At 37.5% G+C, this 16,768-nt stretch overlaps 1 protein-coding gene across 1 annotated transcript in view; it reads right to left on the bottom strand.

Annotated features, from left to right (window-relative positions):
- Positions 1 to 16,768, bottom strand: part of LOC113509342 (uncharacterized) — a 43,036-nt gene that overhangs the window by 16,057 nt on the left and 10,211 nt on the right. Inside the window, exons 16-35 of the mRNA XM_052895043.1 lie at positions 16,429 to 16,597; positions 15,314 to 15,539; positions 14,935 to 15,039; positions 14,395 to 14,506; positions 13,415 to 13,561; positions 12,633 to 12,751; positions 12,354 to 12,551; positions 11,364 to 11,543; positions 10,699 to 10,797; positions 9,990 to 10,142; positions 9,026 to 9,232; positions 7,798 to 7,956; positions 6,892 to 7,127; positions 5,977 to 6,088; positions 5,401 to 5,571; positions 4,011 to 4,153; positions 3,018 to 3,123; positions 2,407 to 2,537; positions 1,643 to 1,844; positions 176 to 396 (exon numbers count right to left, since the gene is read on the bottom strand). Of these exons, the coding sequence (XP_052751003.1) occupies positions 176 to 396; positions 1,643 to 1,844; positions 2,407 to 2,537; positions 3,018 to 3,123; positions 4,011 to 4,153; positions 5,401 to 5,571; positions 5,977 to 6,088; positions 6,892 to 7,127; positions 7,798 to 7,956; positions 9,026 to 9,232; positions 9,990 to 10,142; positions 10,699 to 10,797; positions 11,364 to 11,543; positions 12,354 to 12,551; positions 12,633 to 12,751; positions 13,415 to 13,561; positions 14,395 to 14,506; positions 14,935 to 15,039; positions 15,314 to 15,539; positions 16,429 to 16,597 (3,196 nt within the window). The remainder of the gene's footprint in view (positions 1 to 175; positions 397 to 1,642; positions 1,845 to 2,406; positions 2,538 to 3,017; positions 3,124 to 4,010; positions 4,154 to 5,400; positions 5,572 to 5,976; positions 6,089 to 6,891; positions 7,128 to 7,797; positions 7,957 to 9,025; positions 9,233 to 9,989; positions 10,143 to 10,698; positions 10,798 to 11,363; positions 11,544 to 12,353; positions 12,552 to 12,632; positions 12,752 to 13,414; positions 13,562 to 14,394; positions 14,507 to 14,934; positions 15,040 to 15,313; positions 15,540 to 16,428; positions 16,598 to 16,768) is intronic.

Below are 16,768 nucleotides of genomic sequence, written 5' to 3'. Positions count from 1 at the left end.
GACATATCTGCCTGCAAATGTTATAATGATTTATTTTTCATTAAAACTTTAATTGAACTATAATGAACATTAAAAAAAGTCATACTGAATAAGCCACCTCATGTGTTGCATTCACCAAAAAAACCACAGATTAGCATTAAATTTTTATTTACATAGATAAAGGCACGGAACTTACTTGACAATTTGGTATCCATGCACCAAATCCTTCTGATAGCTTCCCTTCAATTTGAAAGTGTCGTCGGCTTCGTATAGGGGCGATCTCAATGTGTAGTCTACAAAATGCGAGCCTTTGTCATCCCACTCGTACAGCAATTTGTTATCGACGCTCTTGTATAGAGAGTTCTGTGTCCAGGTTACTGTGGAGTTGGTGTCAAATCTTGTCGGTAGCATTAGTACCTGGATAAAGTAATGTTGACAATTATATTGCACCCTTAGATTATATAGATACCAGAGGGAGACTTTGTACAAAAGTCGATTGCTTGAGCACCTCTGTCCCATTCGTGTTTCAACCGTGAAGCAGTTGTGTTTGCATGGCTGTGTTTCGGTTTGAATGGTGGGATATTGCGTGAATTTACAGGGTACAGAGGAATAACACCTGAGTCCTCAGGAATGGTAACGCATGGGGGGTATCATGGGCGAAACAGTATGTGTGTGTACTGTTATGTCCATGGTACTGCTCATGTCTATAGGCGACGGTTACCACTTTCCATCAGGTAGGCCGTCAGCTTGTTTGCCATTCTAAGTTGTATTAAAAAAAATCTACTCTCAAAAATAGGTCAACTTTTTGTCATTTAATTTTTAAATTATCTGACTCGTTTTCATATTAAAATGTATCTTATCGTATCTATATTTAATTATTTAATAAATAAAATGAGTTTTTACTCATTAAAAGGACGCAAAAATTATAAAACAAAATAAATATAGAAGTTATAAAGGAAACACTCATAACTATATTACATATTTATCACGCAAAATTGTATGAAAAAATTGACTCGCTTTGCTCGAAGGATTTGTATGGGGACACTCTATCTATATAATATATCTAAGAACTCGGGAATAGCGTCACTTATTGGTATAAAAAGCTATCCTATCTCTCAAGTTAAATCAAATAATACATACATAACTGTATAAAATTTCATTAACAATAAACATTTATTTGTAGAGGTTTATTGGTTGCATAGTTTTTGAGTTTATCCATATCAAATATTTTTTTTTTTTCCTGTTTATAATATTAGTATAGATACTAGTTTATTGCCCGCTACTTCTGACGCGTGGATTTTAGAAGTAGGAAAACCAATAAAATAGACAATGTCTGTTACTTAACTTTAGTCCAAAATCACGTCAATGACCAAAACTTGACCTTGTATGTTTTTTTTAATAAATGAAAATGGAATGGTTACCCCGCCCGCGCTATCGATATACATCGACGAGGCACCAGTGGAAGATAATAGGTGAGAATGAATGCAGGTCAGTTGGCCCATCATGATGAATTCGACAAGAATTAACCATGATGGTTTCCAGGGGGAACAGTGTGGAGGTCGACCTGAGAGGGTAAATTGCTTGCAACGGGGCTATTAGACCTCATTACTAACAATCCCTTTCTCCCCTGACCTTGATGTTAGGACGCTCAAGAAATAGTTACCTTTCCTTTAACAGCGTTAAGGATCTTGGTGACGTCCGTCTTGTAGACAGCGTTCAGAGTCTGCAGAGGGTTTTCCTCAGAGCCGAGGTCTCCGTCCACTATCAGCGTGTGCACGTCCACGTTGGGCCGCGGCAGGATTGCGTTGATGATCAGACTCACGCGCTTGTTCATTATATAACCGAATGATGCGTTTGCGCCGATCCTGAATTGTATTAAAAGATTTTGTTTATCGAAGGAAGTGATTACCAAGGATTCCTACCATCGCGTTTTTATTAAACATATATCTTGCATTATACAGCATGTTTGTTAGCTTATAAAATGTGATAGCATTACATTCTATATGCTTCTGTAATCCTGGTACTTTCGGTACTAATATAATTACGTAGAACAATTTAGAGTTTGTAGAAAAATCATTCTATATTAGTTACATTGTTTGTGATTTAAATATTACAAATTGACAGCCAGATTCATTTCACATTAATACTAATTGCTAATACGAAAATTCATAAAAAAATTAATTAGAGATTAGAACATAAACAGTCCTGTTGTATATATTTTTTAACAACATTTATAAAATAAAAAGAAAAAAAAAACAATATAGACTAATATACATCTATTTACAATCATATGACAATACAGGCATACTCAAATTAGATATCATATACATAACTTCACCACACGTTATTTAGAGTCACACCCCTTTTGATATTGTGTGTGTATACCTACGATATAAAGATCAAATTCGTATAAAATAGCATACTAACAGCCAGACTCGATCCAGGTCCATCCTGAAGCCGGCGTCTGTCTTGTCGAGTCCGTCGCGTGTGCTGTTGCCGAAGTAGATGTCCAAATCCACGCTGCGAGCCTTGTCGTGCACTTGTTGGTGACCTATTGACTACGGAATAAGGCACAATTTTGAATAACAGAAAGACAAGTAATAATATTTTCTACTGTTCGTTCAGTTGATCTCACCTCTCTCACATTATGTCTAATATATTTGCTGGTGACCTATTGACTACGAAATAAAGTTCAATTTTGAAGGTACAATTAACTTTATTACTCAGTACAGAATAAACACTCTAACGTTCGCTCAGTCACCCTGATTTCTCTATGTTTTGCGTAGTACAATTTTAAGTACCACAAACATAGTTAAATTGAAAGTTTTAAAAATCCTTTTTTTTGTGGATATTTAAGTTATAAAATAAGTAGTTTTGGCTATAAGTTGATAGTCAGGTAGGACAAACTACTCGTATTTTATGAGTATAGACATATATATATTTTTGCCAAAAAAGTAGCAGCGAAAGGCATATATTTTTTTTTAAAAAAAGTGATCGAGTTATGACTAAGAATAAGGCCTTCTATTTCAACTACATACCTTTATGAAGAGATCTCCTATCAGGAAACTCCACTTCAGATCTCCATCTCCCTTCATGTCTGGCAAGTCGTAATTGCACAGGAGATAACCAGTCTTCGGGCCGAATCTGTATTTAGAATTTAATATATATAAAGAATAATGACAGTGAAAGATGTATAAGAAATGTACCAAAGATTTTATCAGAAGGAGATTTTGTAAAATAGTCGTAGGTAAGATTTCCGGTTTTCGACGTCAAGTAGCTGTATTTTGGTTTGAAGGAAGAAGGTTGAAGGTTTGGATGAAGGACAGCGAGATTACAGGATACGTAGGTACAACTCCATTGTCCTTGGTGGGGGATAGGATTGTTAGTAATGCGGACTACTAATCCCATTGCTAGCAATGTATCCTGTCCGGTCAATCTTTAAGTGGAAACTATCGTGCTGAATTCCAGGTATAATTCATCACGGTGGGCTAACTGTCCTGTCTTGTCATTCTCATCTATCATCCCTCACTGGTGCCTCGTTAGTGTATATTGTTAGTGCACGGAGTTACCATTCTATTATCATGTATTAAAAAAACTACATTGTCCTAGTTAATACCAAATGAGAATTAAGTAAGTGGATAGAATTTGTCTTTATATACAGTCAGTTGTATCCCAAAGGGATCCCAAAAAAGTTCCCAAAGAGGGTTGACATAAGGCAGACGGTCGGTCGTAAAACTATAAGCCAAATCTTTTTGTAGTATGGATAAAAAACATATTACGCCGACCCCAAATAATGATTGGAATAAGGGTTATACTTTTTTAATTATATATATATATATATATATATATATATATATATATATATATATATATATATATATATATATAAACGTTACGAGGGGTCATTAGTACTCTATCAGCGTATACTAATAGCGCGAATGGGTTTACTATTCTATTATCATCATATAAACTGTGAGCTTGTCTATGATTGTAAGTTGCACAAGGGAGTATAAAACAGTATGTATACTGACAGGAAGTCGAGCTCGGTGTGTACAGAGCGCAGGCGCGGCAGGGGCGTGGCAGCGCGCAGGCGTGCCGTGCGCCGCAGCCCGCCGGCCGCGTCCACGCGCGCCGCCACCGCCACCTCGCCGCCCTGCAGCTGCGGCGACTCCACCTGGCACACGGCGGCATTGTACACTTATGTGGCTGATTACAATGCGGTGAGAACAATGCATATTTTCACAATAGTATGTATATACCAAATTTGATGGTGATTAATAAACAGTCAAGGCGGTTAGAGGTAACAATAGTACATTACTGTAGCGGCCAGCAACTGAGGCATTGATGGACGAACGTGCAAATGTGGGCCGAGGCGTAGCCGAAGCACACATACGTGACTCCATCAATGCCTAGTTGTGGCCAAGACTTGTATAGTACTTTTCTCAAACAATGCGCGGAAATCAAAAACACAATTTTACTTTTTAAGTTCAATAACGAATAACGAACAAATATTAATTTTTCACGCATCATAATGTTCCTTTGTTTTTTTTTTCAATAGACAGCTTTCTAAACCCTTTTATTAGTTACCTCTTTGGTAGCCATGTTTCGAAGTAAAAGGTCATTACATTTTTAAATTACAGGATAGATATGAGTTTACATAGTAATTTATCTGGCCGCAAAACACGACAGATATGGATTTTCATACAACTTTCGCCGGCCGCTGCCTGCATGTATCTGGCCAGTACGGCAATTTTGATTTATCTCTAAGAAGATTGTCAAAATAATGCTGACATTTCCAAGCATGTTTGAGAAAAAGTCATTTTCACATTTATATTATTAGTAAAGATAAGGATAATTGATTCGTATGTATTTGATTATTAATATAAAAATTTAACACGTTCTATATTTGTATATTCGCCTATATGGGCACAATGTTTATTAAGTTTTCTTTCACTATATCATTAGGTTTCATGCATTTATCATTCACGCAATTCCACAACAATCTTACTCATGGACTTAACATGGACAAATTTTAATGAAATTCGGTATATAGGTAGATTGATTATATGTAATTTTGTTTCTTGAGTATAAATAAATAAATATGCTCGAAAATCATGACACCATTATATGGAGTAATCACTGTTCTGTTTGATTTAAAACTCGAAACGTCCACATTTTTAGCCGTATGGTCTCGGCATAGAATGATTCATCTCTTTCTTTCCCGTGGGTGTCGTAAAAAGCGACTAAGGGAATTTAATAGTCGAGGGATGGGTAGCAGTGTCTCTGTTAAACCATTACTAAAGTCTAACTGCGGTTGCGAAGCGTGGCAACTGCAGGCAAAATCCTCCAAGGGAGGAGACTTATGTTCAGCAGTGGACAGTTAAAGGCTGTTACGATGATGATGATAAAGAAAAAACTAACTTTAAGGTTGATGTCGGTGAACTTGGTCTCCATTTCTGCTTTAGCTTGTATGGTGGCTTGCACCGCGCCCGTGAGCTGCGCCGACATACCGTACACGGTGGGGCTCGACTCGAACTTCATACGGACGTCTATCAACTCGCCTTGGCCTTTGGGCACTAGGGTTACGACCATCTGAAAAAAGAAATTTAATTTGGCATACAATGGAGTTATTTCACGAAACAGTTTCTATAGGGAAGAAATGTAGGTATGTAATTTATTTGTACTTAGCTTAAAATAATATCGGAATGTTTTAATAATAAAAAAAAATATATTGTAATATAAAAAAAAAGTTTTTAATTTAGCTATGTGTTCATTGTACATACTGTTTATTCGATTCGGTCAAAAACAAACATAATTAAATTTTTTTTCGGTTTTTTTTGTGGGATACAATCTTTATCTTAATCTTTACATACATATATAGTAGATTGAAAGCGTATATATAATAATTTTTACACTTATCATGGAAAAGTATAGATAATGTAAAAGTTTATATATGTATATAAAGTTGTGAAATAAATAAATTTAATTTTTACTCACTTCGAGAGGTTCTCGATTGGTGACGTTCCCGGAAATGCCGTATTCGGTGCCATCTGTCACCAGTGAGCCTCGAATGTACTCGTCCTCGAATTCACTAACTAGTTTCATAGCCCTGTGAATAGATATTTAAAATGTTATTCTAAAGATTGTTTCAAGTGAATTGAAAGAGCTTTTCAATGTGCGTGAGTGCATGCATGATAGAGGGATAAAAGTTACCTCTGTTCCCCATACGTGTTTTCGTCGGCTAGTATCTGTGCTTGCGTGCTTATGTTTCGATTTGAGTTTTGGGATATGTTATTGAAATTATAAGATACGGAATTAAAATATTAATGTACTTAGAAATGACAGAGAAAAGTATATATATTATTATCGGCGTTACAGTCTACTTTGTAATATTTATGGTAAGTAAATAAGTAAGTAAAACTTGTTTTAACAAATATATGGTGTTTTTCATGTCTACGGGCGACGATTATAATTTTTTAACAAGTGTGTACAGCGTGCGAGGGGCGTGCGAGGTGCGTGCGAGTGTGTGTGAGTGCGTGTGAGTGTGTGTGAGTGCGTGTGAGTGTGTGCGAGTGCGTGTGAGTGCGTGCGAGTGCGTGCGAGTGTGTGCGAGTGTGTGCGAGTGCGTGCGAGTGCGTGCGAGTGCGTGCGAGTGCGTGCGAGTGCGTGCGAGTGCGTGCGAGTGCGTGCGAGTGCGTGCGAGTGCGTGCGAGTGCGTGCGAGTGCGTGCGAGTGCGTGCGAGTGCGTGCGAGTGCGTGCGAGTGCGTGCGAGTGCGTGCGAGTGCGTGCGAGTGCGTGCGAGTGCGTGCGAGTGCGTGCGAGTGCGTGCGAGTGCGTGCGAGTGCGTGCGAGTGCGTGCGAGTGCGTGCGAGTGCGTGCGAGTGCGTGCGAGTGCGTGGGAGCGCGCCGACCTGAAGCCGGGGTGCGGGCTGCTGAGTGCGAGCGAGATGGCGGCGGGGCGCTGGTCGGCCTTGAGCGAGTAGTACACGTCGGCGGCCGCGTAGTCGAGCGTGAGCGCGCGCTGCTCGCGCTCGTCGCTGTACACGAGCGCCAGCGACGCCGCCTCCAGCACCGGCGGCAGCGCGCCGCGCGCCTTGAACCGCAGGTAGCGCGTCGGCGGCGGCCGCCACACCACGTCCGCGAACAGCTGCACACGGGGAGCGAGCGGGGGTGGGGGGAGGTCATACCAACGACTACTTTTTAATTTTAGCACGACATGCGACCAACACATTGTGACCCCATTCTGAGCAAATACAAGGTCCATGAATACGATCAACCGAAAATAGAATATTCCACTCTCAATGGTTAGTCGTACTATGACGGCTTATTAAGTGCTTTTTCACGTTACGTTTGAAGAATCTTAGGTTATAGAATAAAGGAAACATGTTACGGGAAAGGCCGTTCCACATAGTTACGGTACAATTTACGTCTATAGTAATATATAAAATAAGTAGTATATAGTAATATAATACGGGGGAAATGTTTGTTTGAACGCAATAATCTCTGAAACTAGCGGTTAGATTTTAAAAGTCCTTTTTGTATTTGATAGCTCATTTCTAGATTCAAGGCTAGACAATACCAAACCAATCTCCATACGTTCCCCTTGGAAACCATCGTGGTTAATCATTGTTGGAACTGTTACGCTGGGCCAACTGGGCCTGCTTTTATCTTTACTTATTGTTTCTCACTGGTCCTCGTCAGCTTATACTGATAGCGCAGGCGGAGTTACCATTACTTTTTCAACCTTATCGGGTTGGTAAAAACAGTTTTTCTTATTTTATAATACTCTGGTGCCATAAATACTTCATCACACTCACATAATTATCCTGGTCACCCTGGTGTATGTGTATGCCGCCGCCGACTGTGTTCTCGCTCTCTGCGAAGTCCTTGCGGAACTCCATCTTGATGAAGTAATTGTCTAGGTACGGAGAGGTCAGATTCAAGCTGCCTGATGTTTCGACGAATGGGTCGTCCAACTGGAAGGTGAAAACATCAGATAAAATTAAGTATTTTTAATAAATAAACACATACACACACACACACACACACACATCATCATCATCATCATCATCATCTAATCCTAAACTAAGCCATAGCACTACGGATTTAGTATTCACAATGTAAGATCGACTATAATTGATAAAAATATATACATATTTATACATTTCTCTGTAAAAATACACATCGAGTATTTTTAAGACTTCTAATTGTTTTAAGTTCTTGAAAACACTACGTAATTTTTTTTGAGTTGAGTTGAGTAAAAGTTTAAATAACCATCTAAAATTATAATAACGGCGAAAACAAATGAAGGCACATATTTTACATAATTGATATCGACATTTTTTCTTCCAACAACAAGTACTTATTCTTGAATTATTGTTAGAGGCGAGTATTGTTAAAGGCATATTGTAATGCCTCTAACTCGCTAGTAATGTCAGAGGCCTTACAATATCCACATAGATCAAGTCAATTTAAAATTCGACTTAAATTTTTTGGCAGTCAGGTAAAATTTGAATTACTCATTTTTAATTTCACAATGACGGTGACAACAAACGAAGGCATGGCGATGTCAGTTGCAATTGCCAATTAAATTCACACTTCGACCTTTAACTCCAGTAGAGAATAGCCTGCGTATGTTTGCTTGCTTATTTTACATTTAATAATACATATAAATAGAACTTAATGCTAATTATTGTTACAGTAAAATTTCTTGTACATAGTAATTTGAAAAGGTTGGTTGACTGGTAGAGAACACTGTCCGGTGTTACGTCCAACATACATACATAGTTTCACCGTGCATTAAAATTTAAATAAATAAATAAAATAAAATAAAAAAAAAAAACAAAAGAGTAACTGTTAAGTTTCTTGCAGGTTCTTTTCAGCAGATAACAACACCCTGAACTTAGTAATACAATCATAAAAAACGGACAATTTAAAAGAGCTTCTAAAGAAGTCTATTTGTATAAAGATTATTTCTAATCTATTCTAGTTTTTTTAGAGGTACTATAATACCAAAAGAGACCAAGCAGAAGTAGAATGGCTTACCTCTAATCTTGCAATGGCGGTGACGACAAACGAGGGCATGGCGATGTCGGCCGCCATTTTCCACAGCGCGTCCTCCAATCGAGCAGACACTTTGGCGTCCAATGCCGGCAGCACTGCTAGAGGCGTCACTATACCCACAGAGGCCAAATAAGACTGGTATGTGTCGTCTTCACCGCACTCGTACTCGTAAAACAATTTGTATGATATCTGGAATTCAATTAAAACAAAGTCAGCCAAGTGCGAGTCGGACTCGCGCAACGAGGGTTCCGTACAAAATCATCAAGTTAATTTTTTTATGAAATAACTACAAATTTACGGTTTTCGGATTATTTTCTTTACTTGCGCTACATGAAATTGCTTCTAGTCAGTAGTAGTTAAGACCCTAGGTTAGCGGGAAGTACCCTATAGATTTTGATTCCCTTTGTGAATGTTAAAATAAGCGATATAAACGGAACATAAACGACCGTATATTTTGATTGTGTCGATTTAGAAGCTTGATTTTTTCACTGCTTTAAGAGATTGCAGACCTGAGTACATGATATTAATTTCAACTTGATATCTCGATGCGTTCCTAAGAAAAAGAGTCTAGATGGACGGACGGACAATGAAGTGATTTTATAAGGGTTCCATTTTTTCCTTCGGAGGCATGAAACCCTAAAAAATGGTCAAGAGTGTGTCTAGTCACATTTATAGCAGTCAATTATTATAGGTCTAAGCTAAAATACCGATATTTTTAAGAGTTGTGATTCTACAAACAACCTCAACATGACTAATCCATCAAAGACTACATCATAAACTATTTATATTTTATTATTTAATCATAGGGTTAATTAAAAAGAAATAACATGTATTTAACGGACATAGTATAGATGGAATAGTGTGTACCAAATGGTAATATCATTCTGGACACGTCGAGGCATTAGACCACTGGCCATTCATTACACTGTGGCAACAAAATACATACCTCGTGCCAATAAGTCCCGTTGGACAACAGCGCGACACAAGAGACGTTGATCTTCTCGCCTATAGTTATGTCCACTGTGTACACCGACTTTAGTTCCTTCACCACTTGGAACGGCGTCACCAAGTTCAGGGTGTTCCTCATCACCGTGTATGTCTGTTATTTTACAAATTCAGTGTGAAATATAAAAAAAAATATTAAGAAAAAATATACCCCGTAGGTGGCGGTAGGGTACAAAATAAAGTGAAAATAAATAAATATTAAATTTATATGATAGTTCAAAAAAATAACCATAACATAATGATACCAACTTTTTATATACTTATATTTATATTAAAAAATACAGTGTATTAAAGCTCAAAGATTTTTTTTTGTATATATTGTGGAATACAAAAACGCCGTCGCAGACGCAGCTAGTCACACTAGCGCCGCGGTGCGGACAATCTGTGTCGGCACGCTTTGATTCGCGTGATTATTTATTTGCTCAACAATGCTTAGGAGTTGAGGAAGACACAAAGAGAGAGAAAGAGAGACAGATGGAGATTCATCAAGAGGATTAATACAAATTAAACCCTCACAACTGAAGTAATATTTTTGTCCAAAACTCAACTATAACATATTTCCTTATAAGAAAATTATACCAATGGTCGTTCCTCCTTACGTATTATTATTATATATTTATAGGCTATTCAGACTGTTCTCCTATACTTACTTCTAGCACGAACTCATCAGTAAGGATAATAGCTTGTCCATCAGGCAAGTACAATGTAGCGTTCGCTTTCACTATATCCTCTTCATCGGGGCCCACAAACTAAAAACAAGAAACGATATAATCATTAGGCCATTTTGCTAATTACATTATCATATTTTCCCGCAAAGAATAAGTCACCTCTTCCTTTCCCGTGGATACCAAAGGGAGACTTTGTACAAAAGTCGAGTGCTTGGGTACCTCTGTCCCATTCGTGTTTCTATCGTGATGCAGTTGTTATGGCTGTGTTTCGGTTTGAAGGGTGGGATATGGCGTAAATTTACAGGGTATAGAGAAATAACACCTGAGTCCTCAGGAATGACAGCGCATGGGGGGTATCATGGATATATAAACTGTATATTCTGTTATGTCCATGGTACTGCTCATGTCTATAGGCGACGGCTACCACTTTCCCTCAGGTGGGCCGTCAGCTTGTTTGCATTCTAAGTTGTATAAAAAAAAATTATAATTCGAATGAAAGTTATCACGGACGTCACAGTATATTCTGTGACGTTCACAGTACTGTTCATATTTATAGGCGACGGTTATCATTATCCATCAGGTGGGCCATCATCTTGTTTGTCATTCTAAACTGTATAAAACAAAAGATTATTCTATAGTGTTCTTACTTTCATAAGATGCGCGTGGAAGGTGACGGTGGGGTAGTACAGCGTATCGACAGTGACCCTGGCGATGGTGTCGAAGTCCTCCAGTAGAGAGTCCGAGTTCTTCATACCGTTCTTAAACTTATCTTGTATCACATCTAGTACGCCTTTGCCTTTATCCACCAGAAGTATTGCGATGCCGAACTTAAAAAAAAAAAAACATAATTTGAATAATTAAAGTCAGGACTTAACAGTATGATTAATTGATGAATTTTTTTATTATAAAATAATTGTGTTTATGTATATAGATTTATAATATAAATTAAGGACATAGGTTTATTAAATTTTATCATATTTTGATAAAATAGTATGATTTTAAATATAATTAAAAAATATAGTTATACTATGATAATGAGATGAAATCAAGTAACAGCATTCATTAATAGAATATACGGAATAGACAATCCTGCAACTCTCAGCCGTTGTTCTTTGTACGCACCCCAACGCTGCATGCGATTGCGTGCTTGTCGATTACTATCGGCACCGCCGGTTCGCACCTGTACTGCTCAGTTTGCTCCCACTTATCAAGCTATTTCTCTGCTCAATTCTCTGATTGCTCAGCAGCCAGATATTGATAAATTTAATGACAAACTAGATATATTTTTAAAATGTTTTACAAAATTTGTACGTTTGTAAAATTAATCTATGGCTCACTACACGTTTTGGGAGACTGTAAGTGCGGTGAGTAATTTTTAAATAAATAAATAAATTAAATTAAACAGTTTCTTAATTTTTTAAAGAAATACATGATAATAGTTTATGTAATAGGGTAATAGTCTTTTTTTATCTGTACAAGTATACGAACATAATATTCTAAAAATTACTTTCAAATTTCGAACAATGTTTTATTAGAAAAATTGTTTAGTTTTATGAATTTCGACTTTTAGATACGTTCTGTTACACGTTGTATAATAATGATGGTATGCAATGCATATGGTAGGACAATCAATTTACCTTATGTTTAGACAGCCGCAACGATAATTCTGTATCCAAGCCGTTGCCATAGACATTCTTGAGTACTAGACCGTTCTCTTCGAATCCTTCTAGTGGAGAATACAGCTTGTATACGTAAACAAAATTGATTGGTGAATGATACTGCCATATGCCTGTGAAACCGAAGTCCATTTTGTCCCAGCCTACTCTGAAGTCGAGCTGTGGATAAAATAATTATTTATTTATGTGTCCGAGATTCAGTATTCAATGTTGGTTATATTATAAGTGGTAGGTAGGTACCTCTTCGGCTCCGCGTTTGGCTGTCACCGTGGCTCGGTTGAGGTACTGTATGGGCAGCGCCACGTGACCGAATATGTGGAAGTCTTGCAAGGTGTTCAACTTCATAAATGTCTCCAAACCTGGTCACAGAATCATTAAAATTCAAAATAATAATAATTACTGCCTTTTGTAGAGATATATACAAGGAGTATTTTTACATTCTATATAAATACTCCTTGTATACATCTCTATTGTGCGCAATAAAGAGTTTATTATTATTACAATAACAAATGAGACATGGTTTCAATTGACTTCTAATTAAATTATGTTCAACAAAAAATACCATAATATAATAATTACTGTACTCTTATAAAACCATAATATTAATATTAGTTAAGAAACTATTATGTTTTTTACGAATATAACAGTTATGTTTTTTACGAATAAACCTCATTTAATTTCATCTCATTTCATTTCATTTTATAAAACCGACATCAATTGTTTGACATAACTGAAGTAAGTTTTTTTTTGTTACCTCATAACTCCATTATTTATAGACCGATTTGAAAAATTCTTTTGTTTTTTTATCTGAAAGGATATACTTTTTGACTGGTCATATAGAATTTTTATCAAAATCGGTTCAATAGTTTACTTTTTGAAACAAAATAACTGGTTTTGCCACGATTAAAAACAGTTTTTTTTTTAAAACAATCTTAAATTACGGTTTATTAAAACTAAGAATATTTCACTGTATTGTACTGTAATGTAGCATGTTTTATATGAATCAAGAATTATGTTTATACCGGTAGTGGAGTTCGGCGTGACGACCATGGCGACGAGGTGCCGGTCGATCTCTATGAAGCCGATCCGCGCCGTCATCTGAGGCTCGTCCGTGATAGGGCTGGTCACGTTCACTATTAGCATGCAGTTGGTGATGCGACGCATATGTCCTGTGAGAACAAACCGATCAAATAATAATTAAGGAAAAAATATTAGGTTTGTATGTACAATATTCAAATTAAATTATTTCATAAGGAGATAATTGGACTAGTTTCACTCGTTTCCACTTTCGTTCTGTTTCAACTTTCCCTCCCTGGAGGTTATGCACCCGTGCGAAGAGGAGCGGTTCCCCAGTAGCATAACCATCATTATCGTCATCAACATACCAGCCGTTAACTGTCCACTGCTGAACATAGGCCTTCCCCAATTGAAGGGGTTTGCCGATAGTTACCATGCTTAGTAAGCGGGTTGAAAATTACAGTTGGGCTTTGGTGATGTTTTAAAAGGAATGCTGCTGCCCAGCTTTTGACCATTAAGTTCCCTTAATCGCCTTTTCTGACACCTGACCGAAAGGAAGGGGAGGCCCATTCTATGTTGGGACCACATAGATACTATTTTATTTACATTACTATTTTACTTTTATTTAATAACTTTATTATTATTTAGGTAATTTAGACATAGTTATCTTGAACTATTTTATTATTATTGTTAAATTTTCTTAATACATATTTTGAAAATTTGAAGTTAAATTAAAAAGGAACTCCTCCTCAGGAGGACAGAGGAGGTATTTCTTGTATATTAATAGTAATACACTTGTCAATTTTATATCGATAGGTGATGATTTCAAATATTCTAATTGAAATAGGAAAATCTATAGTTTTTCAGAATAAAATCTTAAATTATTAAAGTAAAATTGACGTAAATCCCGTGCTCCCTTGATATATTGAATCAGGTCGTTATATTTTAAATTGTATCATTTTACGAAATAGTTCAAACAACATACCATCTACATAAATCTTGAGTACTTTTTCTTCAAGGTCTAAAAATGTGATGCCCTTTATGTCGCGTTTATCTCCTAATAGGAACTCCGTCTTGAGGTATCCTTTGGTGTAGCCCTGAAATGCAAATATTTAGATTAATCTCTTACGTGTTGCCTCTGTCTAGATACACGTCATATGCTGTCTAGATAAACTCATTTACTGTTGAGGCAAACAACAGGCAGACTCATAATGGATCTTAACTGGACACATTCCAGAGAGGCATATACTATACAAGATGGGTCTGTCTTCGAACACACTGTGAAGACTGTGCAATAAGGAGTCGGAATCCGTAGAACACCTGATGTGCAACTGTGATTTGTTGACAAGTATATGTCTAGTGTGAAAGGCTTATCTGAATCTTGTTAAGAGAAAAGGTAGCCGCTTTTGTTTGTTTGCTATTTCAAGTTGATTTGTGAATGAAAGGTGTCTTTGGACTGATTGCAATAATATTAATTAGAAAAAACATACACATTTCAAGTCGTATAAAAAATATATGTACTTACTGGGAACGGTGTGAGCAAAATAACTCTGCCTGTGATGTTGCTTTGCGTATTTCCTCTATTTAGTGTCCACGACGAATTTATCATGAGAAGACCTTCCTCATTGTACTGAAAGAATTTATAAGAATTTAATAATTTGTAATTTGATTATTGAATTACAGAGCGTTCTCTGTAATTCAATCAACAATATATTTGTATAAAATTATGCAGAAAATCTGAGTTAACCTTCATAGAGTAAGATCCATTAATATTTTAAGTGTTATTGTACATAGTATAGAATATTGTAAGAAAGAAAAAATAACTGACTTAACGCAACCAACAAGCCTAGGATGTAATTTTATGAAAATTTTAACTTATGAAAACTATAATAAAGATAGGTTACTTGAAAACTGAGAAGCGTGTCCGCACTCTTCTTCCATACAACTCTATGCTTGGCTATGGCGGCGGCTCGCGGCAGCGTCGGTATAGTTGAGTTGACGACCGCGTTTATTTCGCCAAAGAACTCGTTCGACTTGAACAAGTAGTCGGCGAGTAGACTGAACGCGAGATAGTCCTCTTGCCAGTTCATGCTCCCGTTTATTGCTTGTAGGTTGTCTTGGTAGCGCCACCTGTGTTAAACACATTGAATTGTTATTGAAAAAAAAAAACAAAAATTTTAATGACATAATACGACGGTACATGTGATGGAATGTGAAGCCTATAGATATGACCATCATACAATACACTGTATAGTATAACATTTGATAGGAGTAGCATATAGAAATAGTAACCAGAAAACATGTATTGGTTTGGACAATGTGGTACAGCAGTAAATACAGGGTATGGGGTAAACCAGCTTACATTCTCTTAATGCAATACATCGCAACCAATATGGGTGTCAGTGCTGGATATAGAGCTCTCCCAAGGCAGGCAACAGAGCAAGTTCTTCGGTTTTTCGTTTCCAGTTAAAATTAATAACCCTACGTATGTCGTCGTTGCAGCTAGCTGCAGGTTTTCTCACATTACACTTGCCGATTCACGGTTTCTACTTCAGAGTATGTGTAATCCAACGATACTTATTTGTACGGTAAATATATTATCATATCGGTAGGCGGCAGTTACTAATTTGTTTCAGTTGGTCATTCACTGTTGTTATACCAAGCTTTTTTATGCAACTTAGAATGGCAAACAACGTGACGGCCTACCTGATGGAAAGTGGTAACCGTCGCCTATAGACATGAGCAGTACCATGGACATAACAGAGTATACTGTTTCACCTCCCATATGTTGCCATTCTTGAGAATTTAGGTTATTCCTATGTATCCTGTAAATTCACTGCCATATCCCACCTTTCAAACCGAAACACAGCCATGCAAACACAACTGCTTAACGGTAGAAACACGAATGGGATAGAGGTGTCCAAGCAAACGACTTTTGTACAAAGTCCGTGTGTGGTAAACGGTAAAGTGGTGTGTGTAGCGTGCAGCGTGCAGCGTGCAGCGTGCAGCGTGTACCGACATGAGGTTGAAGCCGGTGTCCCGCCAGCCGGGCAGCGGCGTGTCGAGGTGCGAGAGCAGCGCGTACACGGTGGGCCCGCGCTCGGCCGCCTGCGAGTACATGCGCACGCGCCACGCCGCGCGCGACCCGCCGCCCCACCCCACCGTCGCGTGCCACGAGCAGTCCCAGTCTGACATCAATACGTTTCGCTTTACACATATATCTTTACACTGGCCCTAGTAACTGTACAGTACACAAAATAATATCAGAGAAATAGGATAAAAATTTAAATATTTATTTTATTTTCTGCTTAGCACTATTAGTGCCCATTCACTACTTCCTATGCCACTGTGTATGCCAC

The sequence above is a fragment of the Galleria mellonella genome, unplaced genomic scaffold, assembly GCF_026898425.1.
Source record: "Galleria mellonella isolate WM207_F2 unplaced genomic scaffold, CSIRO_AGI_GalMel_v1 utg264, whole genome shotgun sequence".
NCBI lineage: Eukaryota > Metazoa > Arthropoda > Insecta > Lepidoptera > Pyralidae > Galleria > Galleria mellonella.
This window is presented reverse-complemented; position numbering and strand designations above follow the sequence as displayed.